At 42.1% G+C, this 12,134-nt stretch overlaps 1 protein-coding gene across 2 annotated transcripts in view; it reads right to left on the bottom strand.

Moving 5' to 3' along the window:
- Positions 1–12,134, bottom strand: part of ikbkb (inhibitor of nuclear factor kappa B kinase subunit beta) — a 52,452-nt gene that overhangs the window by 21,665 nt on the left and 18,653 nt on the right. For both annotated transcript variants that reach the window (XM_048996497.1, XM_048996507.1), the window contains exon 3: positions 7,166–7,260. In XM_048996497.1, coding sequence (XP_048852454.1) covers positions 7,166–7,260 — 95 coding nt within the window. The remainder of the gene's footprint in view (positions 1–7,165; positions 7,261–12,134) is intronic.

The raw sequence follows: 12,134 nt of genomic DNA, 5'->3' as shown, positions 1-12,134 counted from the left end.
TGGGAATGGCGAGCTGGCCAGGTGCAACCTCAGGTTACTGGGGTGGAAGGGGTCCGACAGGGAAAAGCGCACATAAATTCCAACCCATTTCAGAAGGTGAAAACTGAACCTGGCAGTTTAAAGAGTAAAATCCTGAAGAATTCGGAATGAATTTTCCACTCATGTACTTACTGCTAGTGTTTTATTGCATCATACAGTATTGCCCTGTTCATTTTGTAAACAATAAAAGGATAACATATTTTCCTACTATGCTCCCCCCCCAAGACAAGGATATATTTTTTTCAAAACAAGGACAGTTAGTGCTGTTTAGATAATCAGCATGAGTTCTTATTATACTGTATATATTAATACCATGTACACAGAATATGAAACATTTTTGCAATTAATAAATCAAATTTCCTAAATTCCTCTCTTATATGTGCTTCATAATAAAACCTAAAGTTGGGGGTGCATAAACTGAGGTACAAATTTAATCTCTAATTCCATCCATTTTTTTCTCTTACCAGAATAATAAACAGCATTGGCAATTCATCGTTATAAGACCATAAGAACATAAGAACTATACAAACGAGAGGCGGCCATTCGGCCCATCAAGCTCGCTTGGGGAGAACTAAACTAATAGCTCAGAGTCGTTAAAATCTTATCTAGCTCTGATTTAAAGGAACCCAAGGATTCAGCTTGCACTACATTATCAGGAAGGCTATTCCATACTCTGACTACACGCTGTGTAAAGAAGTGCTTCCTTAAATCCAGCTTGAAATGTTCTCCCGCTAATTTCCACCTATGGCCACGAGTTCGTGTATTTAAACTAATGCTGAAGTAACTATTTGGTTGAACAGCATCCAAACCATGTCGCTGCATCTGATTCACAACTCATCCTGTAAAGCTCATAATGTCATAGGAGTATGTTTATACAGATGGGGAAAAAACTGCAAACTCAAGAATTCCTTCTGCAATTAAATGTTTCCATGCATAATTATTAGATTTAAGATACATCCCTAGCTATCAATTAAAATAATGATTATTTCTAAGGTCAGGTCTGGTTGCAGAGTGTTGCTGCCTCCATCTTACACCTAAACACCTCAGGATCCCGGCTGGCAGCTCCCCAGGTACTGCAGCTACACAGGTTCTGTGTCCACTCTGCACAGCACTCATGGTACTGGTGTACAAGCCGGCCATGACATCCAGCAACTTTGGGGGGATCCTGGGAAGCCTCAGGATGTCCTACAGAGCAGCTCAATCAACCAAGTCGAACGCTTTACAAAAATCAACAAAACCTGCAAAGAAACTCTGCTGAAATTAACATTTTTCGCTTGATGAGAACTCTCAGTGCCAGGATGCGGTAGATGGTAGGCTTCTTGGGCATAAAACCAGACTGCTCTGGTCACTGGCAGGCACCGAGAGCAGTGTTATCCCCCTGTAATTGTTGCAATCCAGGCGATCACCTTTTCCTTTCCATATAGGGACAACAAGTCCCATTTTCCACTCAGTTGAGATGACACCCATCTCCCAGCAAAGATTGCCTGCAGTACCAGGAGGACAGCCTTACCACCAGCCTGGAGAAGTTCACCCCAGATACCACAGATCCCTGTAGCCTGTCCTCCCTTCAGCTGGTTCACCACCTGTGCAATCTCAGTGAGATTAGGTAGTTCATAGCTAACTGGAGGATCATCCTCAAGATCAGTGGACCCAGAGATGTTCAAATTCCTAGCCAGAGGATCAGCTTTATACAGCTGCTCAAAGTAGCCAGCCAAGGAGGTCACAACTGCAGTATCATCCATAAAAACCATTCCAGCTCCTGCCCTCACTGCAACTGCCTGAGGAACAGATTCAGATGTGCGTAATGCTCAGTTCCTCAGTAAGCAGGACGTGGGTTTCTAGGCCTTAGATGGAGTGTCACTTGCTCACAGTTTGCTCCAGCCAACACCTCCTTACCTGCCCTCAGAGCCCTCCCTCTTAGTTCCCGGTACAGGCTGGATGTGTCATGCGCTGCGACTAGGATTGAACGATTTGGGGAAAATATCTAATTGCGATTTTTCTGACAAACATACAGAGGAAGCAGGATTTGATTTGCGATAAATTTTTTATGTCAAGCTTCAGTTCAATATTCAGTGTGTAGTAAATTTAAAACATATGACGCAGCATGAGATACCATCAATATTAACAGGTCTATATTGTAATGCAAGGAAGAGAATTTAAAGATGTGGTATGTTAAGTTAAATAAAGTAATGATGAAAACAACTGCAGCAAAAAGAAAAAAAATAGTGATCTTGCAGATAACGCTGATTACCCCCCTAATAACACCGGAACCGCATTTTGCTATATTAATGAACAAGCAAGAACTACTTCGGTGTATGCAGCCCTTCTGTTTACGCTAATGTGTTATTAGTGTTAATAACAGCAGCGAATCTAACACTCAATTAAAAAGCCGTCATTTTCATGAGTGCCTGTTCTGTCCATAAAAGCTAGAAATTTGTAAACATAGTATGCATTTTATAAAATGTTGAATAAATAGAAGTAGTTCATTGGTGATTTCATGTTGGTCGAAGTTTCCACTTTTTAACAACTGTATACAGTTATTTTCTATACAAATCAATTCAAGTGAAACAAAAAAATGTACCTGATTAGGGTTGCAAACTCTTTTAGACTCTCACGCAAGATATCTTACAGCAAAATCTATATTATTCCATTCTGAACTTAGCTGTATCAAAAACGTTAGGGCAGTTTGCAAACCCTACAGACTATTTGTAAGGTAATGAAACTTTTACATACATGTAAGTGTGTGTGCAGAACAGAGAACAGAAAATCTCACTCCATGCAGCTGACCAAAGTTGGCAACTCTGCATTTTATTTGAAATGAGACGTAAAATGCAGTTCAGACAAAATGAATGAACAAACATTACATGCGTCTCTTTTTTGTATCTTTTCTAAATAAGACCATGCGCAAATGTAATAGCAATTAAAACGATCTATCCTTTTATCATTTATGTTAAAGCGAGGCTTATATTTTATTACTGTAATGGGATTAATATTAATTTCACAAGATTAATTTTTGGAAATACTTAAATTAATAAAAACAAAAACATGACAAACACGACAGTATTATGGGTTTTATGGCTTTTTTGGGGGTCACAGACTGCTGCTGTAAGGATTACTGACTGTCAATGTTGTTTTGATGGGTTAGCGGCATGCTAATGCCATTGCCCATTAACAAAAACAAGAGGTACGATACGCTGAAGTATGTTGCTGCTGCTGTTTAAAAGGTTGTCGCCGGTTCTATTGATGGATAGGACCTTTCTGAAACAATCTCAGACCACGAAATAGGAAGGTTATTCACATATAACTCAGTAGCAGAATCAGTATTTTTTCCGCACCATGAATGCAACATTTTTCTTGGGTTTCACGTGTTTGCCATTTGTGGGCCTATACGCGGACTTCTTTGGCCATTTCTGATTGGTGAGCATGACTGGTATGAGAAATACTGCGCTTGTGATTGGTGAGAAGGACTGTCACACAGGTAGAATGGCATAAATTCATGAAACTATTCTCACAACAGTTTTAAACTCTGGGTCCGACATGCTGTATAATTTATATCCTAAATCGCAGCCTTTGCGATTTGCTAATCGTGTTGTTTCAAATCGAGATTTCGATTAGAAATTGAAAAGTCCTTCAGCCCTAGCTGCGACTCCTTTCGATGATCTCCAGGGTGCGATGAATGTTTGAGATGAAACACCAGCTCCTAAGCACACCAACAACACCAACATAACCCTCAGCAACTTTCAGGGTCTTGTCACAGAAGGTCTCCCACATCATGTTAGAATCAGCAGTCGTCCCCAAGTCTGCAAGTTCCTCACACATTAGATAAGCCTGATCCTGGAGTCTGGCTACATCCAGTCTCATAGTCTGAGTAGGTGGTAGCCTACAAAGTTGGATCTTCAGAGCAGCAAAAACAAGTCATCTGTGCTTAGAATTCACAAACTGGGCACTTCTGTAGACTCAGCAGTTCTGCATGAGCCTCCAGCATCTGCCCACCACCACACCACCAGTATTGGAGTATCAAGTTCAACGATGCAGGTCAGGATGCTGGAACCAAGACACAGCAATGTGCAACCCCTGACCTTTAGCAAAGTGAAGGAACCCAGAGGAGTGTCACCTCGTGGGCACCCATAAACCACTGACGTGACAAATAAAATGTCTCCCTCATTGAGACATCACTCACCATGGTTGGAGCATACACTGGGACAACAGACAAGACACCCAGAAAGTGTCTCAGCCTGAATCTCATAACAAGCTCGTTGAATGGAGTGATACCATCGGAAAGACCCAATTTGCCACAGTAACAGCCTATCCCTGAGTATGGCAACCAGGGCTCGGTTTCTCAAAACCTTCTTAACGCTACATCATTCATAAGTTCTTAGTAAAAAGATAGAGAAACTCACCACAGACCAATAACAGGTATACCCACCTACAGAGATCTGGCTATTCACTGTTCTGCGTACCTCAGATAGTGCCACCACTGAAATGTGAAGTTTACGGAGCTCCTCCTACAGCAGAGAAAGATGGTCATCTTGCCAGAGAGACAAGATGTTCCCCGTGCCGACCCGGATGAGCCTCCTCAGACTGGGACCCAAGTGCGGCTCTGCAGCGGATGACACCTCAGCTCCACACCAGTTCCAATCCTCAACAAGCCTGATCCTATTGTCTCTCCAGCGGTTTCGACTCTTCCACAGACGAGTCTCCCAAGGGCTTTCCCCATCCCCTTCATGGTGCGTGCAGCCTTCCTGTGTGTGGCTGCAGCAGAGCTACTCCCGCGGAGAGCAAGGAAGTCTTCAGTTTGCCTGGTCTGAGCTATGTGAAGTTTCTGTAGTGGCTGAAGTGCCAATCTCGCCAGCAATCCCCAAATTGTTCCTTGCAAGCGTACTTTTCACGTCTATTTCAGTTTATATCTCATTGAAATTTTCATGTAGAATCATGAAAAAACGCTGAATAAATCCGTAATCTGTCTTCTTTTCAAAACGTCTATTGTCGGAAGTATTAAAGTAAAAAAGTAAACCATGTTACCTTTCTTTGGTTTACTTGCATCGGAGGTGTGTAGTGCCGCCCTCACCTGAAGATCGCTATTCGCATCATAAATAGCCGCATTTCCACGTATTAAAATCGCATTTGCATGGTAATTTGATGAACAACTCAACGGTGAAACGCGATGCAGATACATCCCCATCAGCACCATAAAAGGGGGGGGGGAGGGGGGCGTGTGACCAGGTGTGAATGGATCATGCATACACATGAAAGTTGCTACATATTCAATGGCAGGAGACTGGAAATAGTGACAAGAGTCAGGTTTTTCTTATTTATTTATCCAACTGAATGTTGCAACTACACCATTTAGTCATCTTCATGTATCCAAGACTTTGGTGATCAGATATCTGGGATCAAAACAAACTGCCACCATTGCTTACTAAGTACTTTTATAATATTTTTGCTAGTGTTCCAAACTGCATTTTGCAATGTCTATACTTTGATGTCAAATTACAAACTCACATAAATCTGACATATTTACAAGATTCAGATGAGTTTAATGCCATAACAAATAAAAAATAATTTATTTGCCATGAATTAAGTTTATGATATTGAATGGAATGTGTGATCATGCCCCAGTCAGTGAAAGTATGTTCCCTACCCCTAGACCCCAGAGGGTTAACGTCATATCCAGGATATTCGTAAAGTCATCACTCTTCCAGTCAAATTCAAGTGTGAACAATGGTGCAAATCCCTCTCTGAATATTATTTTCCCCAAAAGCATTCTAACACTCAGTTTCCCTGAACCATAATGGCCTGAGCTGCTTTACAATTCCACTTGTAAATGGTCTATTGAAAACTTGGAAAAATAACATCAGACAAAAACAAAATCGATTCCAGATGGCAAACAGAACCATATGACTGAAATAACAAGTCTTGAGAAGACAACTCCTTAATTTTCACTTCACAATCCAAGAAAAATATGATAAAAAAAATTACAATTACAAAACTTCAAACAACTGACAACAAATATAAATGTTATTTTTGGTCAGTACGTAGCTAACAGTGAGAGATAACCAGCCCAGAACATTCCATGAGATTACACATGAAATGCCGGGTCAATTTACAGGAAGTGCAGAGAGGCAGCACTATCCCATGACGTCAGAGAGGCCAAAGAAAAAACTGTCTTCCCATTTCCTTCCATGAGCATATCCACTTACTGATATTACTATTATGATTATCATTCTTTGGTGCTCGGTTAGTGCTTACATTTAATGTGCTGCACGTGTTTTCTGACGAAATACAGGTTACATGTCTGCCCCCACAATCCCTTGTAATGGATTCTGGAAATCATGCCCCCAGCCCCCGGCTAATGTCCAAATAATCCAAGTCCTTTGATTCCGATGGAGCTCATCTGAACAAACACTAAGACTTAACAAACAAACTGCAGTAGTTCTTCAGTCATTTTCGGTCAAGTGACGTACATTACGGCCAGGCTATGTGAAGCACTCCTGGCAGACACCAACGCGGCGCAACCATGTGAGCCTAAGTGCATTTCGGGTTGTGTGTGCTGGGGAGGAGTACTGGCTGCTTGTGCGGTGTGCGGCTCTGTGGGTCACTACTGCGTAGGTGCAGCAGGTCCTGTGGCCCAGACCCAGTCTGTCTGTCGGGAGACAGTATTAAAACGGAAAACACGAAAACAAAATAAACCACAGGCCCTCAGGGTCGACACCACCACAGCCCACTCCCGAAATGAGCACCACAGCCTGGAGGCCCGTGTTTTTCGTCAAGCCCGTCTGCGTGCGGCGTTCTATAAAACAGGCGGGAGGGTAAAAATAGCCGAAGCTTTCATGTCCTCATTATGTTGTCGGTCACTTTTATTGCTGGGGAATCTTAAAATGCGCCACCCTTGTTTTCTGGCCTAGATCATAACCGTCAGAGAAACCCCTATACCGCCGATGCAGGGAACAAAAACACACCAAGGACGAGTTTCCTGGTAGAGTGGAACATTGATTTTAGCCCAAGCCTAGAAGATTGGTGTTGAGATACAGACTGCAGAGTTGGGCGACAGGGCTTTTCAATGCTGTACGGACGTTTATTTATGTTAAGCAGTTAAGTAGTACGGAGAAATATGGCCTTTTGTCACCTTTTCATGATCTTGATCTCCAGGCACCAGCGCTCCCTGTTCTTGGTGCTCAGCTCTTGGCGACATTGTTTGATAGCAATCTGCTCCCCCGTATCCTGCATTAGAGCATACACACAAAGACATTGTTCATACATGAATACACTCACACACACCACATACAAACACCCACACAAGAAAACAGATCAGAGGCGCACAAAAAATGCAAAAGGTGAATTACGGAGCCAGTGTAGCATTTTTTTAAAGGTTGACAATCCATGGTGGCAATTTCACAATATAGATCCAGACATAAATATAGCCCTGATAGACCAGTGGACATGCAGAATCTGAATGGTGAGTTCCATGCCCAAACATAAAACACAGTATCTACAGTTTATTACTATACTGTATAGGCGCATTCAAACTGCAAGAACTTTTTCCAGAACCAGGAACATCTCTTAAGTTCCTCATATCTCAGGAACTCGGCCCGACTGTACTTCCTCGGAGGCAGTTCTAGAACCCTATTCTGTACCTACTCCAGACTAGGTACTTTTTGTTCAAACACAAATTACTGGGTAGACACAGTGATAGCTTGCTGATTGGTTGACCACAAGCAACTACAGCTAACTTGGGAGTTAGTGATATAACTAGTGGAGCAAAAATTGAGCAGATGGAAGAATTTTTGTATTTCAGATATGGAGATGCAAACAAAAATGGACTCATTAAATATTATTGTCACGCCCCCTCAGGCGGAACCCGCCGCCAGCGCTACGTCAGCCCCTCCTGAGTAGGCGGGGCTCTCCAGGTGTTGCGTATTTTCCCTAATTGGACTCCTAGATAAGCAGGGAACACAGACAGCTCCCTGCGAAGTATTGTGCCATGGTTATGTGCCTTACCGAGCGTTTACTTGTCTTCCGTCCAGATTTCCCTGCCTGCTCCGTGTCCCCATTGTTCTTACCTTGCCTCGTCTTCTCCCTTTCCCCAGACTCGTTCCCGTACCTGACCCGCTTCACCTGCTGAGACTGGCACCTCCTGTTCCCCTTCCCCCGTGTGTTTGTGTCCCTCGTGATTGTGTAGGACTGATCTTCCAGCTTTTGACCCCAGCTTTCGACCATTCTTTAGTCATAACCCCTTGGATACCACAGAATCAATAAATCCTCCCGCTGTGTGCATGTCTGGATCCTCGCAGTTTTGTTCTGTCGTCTCTCACAATTATTGCATCAGTCAATTTGATAGATAACCAATACAGTACTTTTGTCTAATATCACTGGTGCCAGCGGTGAAACTGGTCAGCAGTTTTTAGCAGAATACATTAAGCATTTAGCAGAATACATTAAGCATTTTTTCTTCAATGAAACAGAAAGATCAATCTGCCAGCCACGTTTAATAATGAAACATTAACATGTCATGGATTGTATGAATCAAATATGAATTAAAGGCTGTGTACCATTTTGATCACAATCGCTCCTCTTGATAACTTATAAACTTGTTCATTCTCCATTCTTTTGGTGTGGTGGTGTAGTTTTGAATGATGTGTGAAGTTCAACCTATGAGCTTTTTGCATCTCCTGTTCTGATTTAGTATACAGGACCCAGTTCCTGTTTTGTGGTATGAAAGCGGCCAGGAGCTTCAAAAACAGGGGTGTAGTTAGAGATGAAAGGATAGAGGGGCTGAGTCTTTACTTGGGGGGGACTGATGGCAAACTATTCATGATTAAAGCCAATAAATACACATTTACTTGGGGGGCTAAGGGAATTTTTAACCAGGAAACAGGTTCCAGAACTTTGGTGTGAAACCGCTTACTGAGAAGCTCAAAACCTAAATCTGACATGTGACCCCAAAGTTGAGAAGAGGCCAATAGTGTTCTCTCTAGGTAGGCCTGCATGAAACTGGACAAAAATTCACACAGAGAGTTTGATTGCAATACTTCATTGATGATTGCAATTAGGGCTGTGCAATTAATCGAATTTCGATTTCGGGTCTCAACGATCACAAAAATGGTGTAATCGAAAAAAACGATTATTCACTTATTTTTTTTTTAGTTATTTTGACCTGCGCTCTGACGCACGCGCGCGCATCCGCACTTTCGCCCTTCCAGAAGCCTGAACTCTCTCACTCTATAGTCAGCGAAGAAGTTGTGTATGTGGCATCTGATCACATTTAAAAATCAGCGCGAGTGAAGATGGCAGAAAAAGAGCAGCCACAGAAGTCTTTGGTTAACAAAAGAGGTAGAAGCAATTCTGTTGTTTGGGAACAGTTTGGATTCGAAGAAGCGGACGTGGATCAAAAACATATTAGGTGCAAGATTTGTTATGCGGTTGTGTCGGCACCGGTTGGTAAAACCACAAATCTTTTTAACCATTTAAAATTTAAACACAGACCGACATATGACCAACTAATAAAGAAACAGAAAGAACGGCGAACAACCCCCACAACATCCTCCGCAACACAGTCATCCATTAAAGACACGCTCTTCAGTGCAACTCCGTATCCATCCAGCTCAGAAAGGCACAAAAAAATAACAGATGCTGTTGCATACTTTTTAGCCAAAGACATGTGCCCTATTAGCATGGTTGAGAATGAAGGATTCAGGAAAATGATAAATGTATTCCAGCCACAAGTTCTTCATCAGAGCGAGTCTTTAGCACTAGCGGAAATATTGTCTCCTGCTTGCATTCATCACTGAAACCAGATCATGTGAATAGGCTGGTGTTTCTGGCTAAAAACCTTTAAGGTTTAGATCTGTAATCCTATCAGCATTTTGGCCATGTTGAAACATGTTTACATAGGCTAAAGTTGAAGTTAAACATATTTGCTGTTAGTTCTGAGCGATAGTGTGCCAGCCAAAAATATTCTTGGACTGAGTTACTGACCGGAATTTTATTGTTAATTATGTTTAAAATGTAGAATGTTGTAAAATGTTGTTTTGAATTTTTCAGTTTGTTAAGGCACATACGTGAGCAAATTTATTTTGGACTAATTTATTTATTATTTTATTTAATATTTATATTTTATTTACTACTTGTTTTCAAAAGATTGTGGAAGTGCACTACATTGTTGATCTTGTTTGCCTTTATCTGTTTTATCTGTCTTAATCTGTTTTAAGGAAAATTCACTGTTCTGTTCAATAAATGCAACATATTTCCAAAGTCAATGAGTAATCGTGTAAAATAATCGTGATTTCAATCATGACCAAAATAATCGTGATTATGATTTTTTCCATAATCGAGCAGCCCTAATTGCAATATTTATAAAACAAAAAAGGAGTTGAAAATTTACTCAGCAGCTCAGAAGGTAAATGCTTTTTATTAACCAGTTCTTGTTCATGTTTCTCCTCCTCACTCATTTTTGTTAATATTCTCACAAACGCACCACACCGTCTATGAGTGAGTTCAACAGCAAGGATAAAAATGATTAGGAATGTAACGGTATTGTAAATACCGTCGTACCGCAATAGCAAATTTTTTCGATATTACCGTGGTCGCATGACTCGATAAAACGCTAGGTCTTCTGAGAAAAGTTTGCTCAGGCTAATGGAGCGAACGGGAACTACAATTCCCATCAGCCCAAGCGTCGCCATCATCCTTTGCGGTCTGTTGTCGCTACAGATCCAGTAATGCTGTAATGGCGAGTGCTGTTAGTAGCGGCGAAGGAAAAGAGATGGAAATGGTAGAACCTAAAGCGGGTTTTAAATCGGATGTGTGGAAGCATTTCGGTTTCTCTCTGAAATGAAACGAAAAAGGAGAAAAGGTGACAGACAAAGAAAATACGGTATGCAGGCACTGCCAGACTGTGGTGAAATACAAGTCGGGGAATACGACTAACATGAGGAGCCATTTGTTAAATCATCACCCCGAAAAGTTACGTGAAGGTACGAGGAGCAAAATCCAGTCAGACCAAAAGACTATAAAAGAAGCGTTTACAGCCTCACTCCCCCACAACAGTGCGAGAGCACAAGAAATCACAAGATGCATTGGTGAATATATAGCCAAAGACCTACGGCCCTTTTCGGTGGTGGATAATGAAGGTTTTAAGAGGTTAGTAAACATGCTGGAGCCAAAGTATAAAATCCCGTCGCGCCCACACTTTAGTCAAACTATTTTACCAGCTCTTTACAAAGAGACAAGGGCGAAAGTTGCACAGAGCCTCAAACAAGTGCATCTCAATCACCACAGATGAGTGGACTTCACGAGCTACTCAGAGCTATGTTGTCATTACAGCACATGCTATGACAAGTGAATGGGAGATAAAAACTTTTGTCCTACAGACACGGGTACTCTTTGAGTCACACACTGGACACAACATAGGCGAGGTGTTAAAATCTGCTGTTTCAGAGTGGGAGCTTGGCATGATTTACAACAACAATCACCAGGGCATTGCTGTGGTTACTGACAACGCAAGAAACATGGGTGTAGCGGTGAAAGAGGCTGGTCTGTCCCCACATGTAAAGTGTTTTGCTCACACCTTAAACCTTGCGTCCCAGGCAGGTTTGAAGGTAAACCGTGTCAGTCGTCTGCTTGGCAGAGTGAGGCGTGTAGCAACGTTTTTTCACCGCAGTTCAACTGCAACAGCTGTGCTGACCTCCAAGCAGCAAATGTTAAACCTGCCAGTACATAAACTGATAATGGATGTAGTAACTAGGTGGAACAGCTCCCTTGACATGATTGAGCGCTACCTGGAGCAACAACAGGCAATTGCTGCAGCCCTACTGAGTTCTGAAGTCAGGCGCAATGCACATGAAATAGACACTCTAGACGCAGCTGACCTCGGAGATGCTGAGGACATCGTTAAACTTCTCATACCCTTGAAAAAAGCAACCACTGTGCTGTGCCACGAATCTCGACCAACAATCTCTCTTATCATGCCTCTCAAACACATGATTCAAGTGAGCATGGCACCGTGCGATGTAGACTCAAACACCGTCTCTCAAATGAAGGCAGCAATACTGAATGATTTGGCAGACCGTTACCAAGGGGAGCAAGCAGAGTTTCTG

The sequence above is a fragment of the Brienomyrus brachyistius genome, chromosome 2, assembly GCF_023856365.1.
Source record: "Brienomyrus brachyistius isolate T26 chromosome 2, BBRACH_0.4, whole genome shotgun sequence".
In the NCBI taxonomy this organism is placed as follows: domain Eukaryota; kingdom Metazoa; phylum Chordata; class Actinopteri; order Osteoglossiformes; family Mormyridae; genus Brienomyrus; species Brienomyrus brachyistius.
This window is presented reverse-complemented; position numbering and strand designations above follow the sequence as displayed.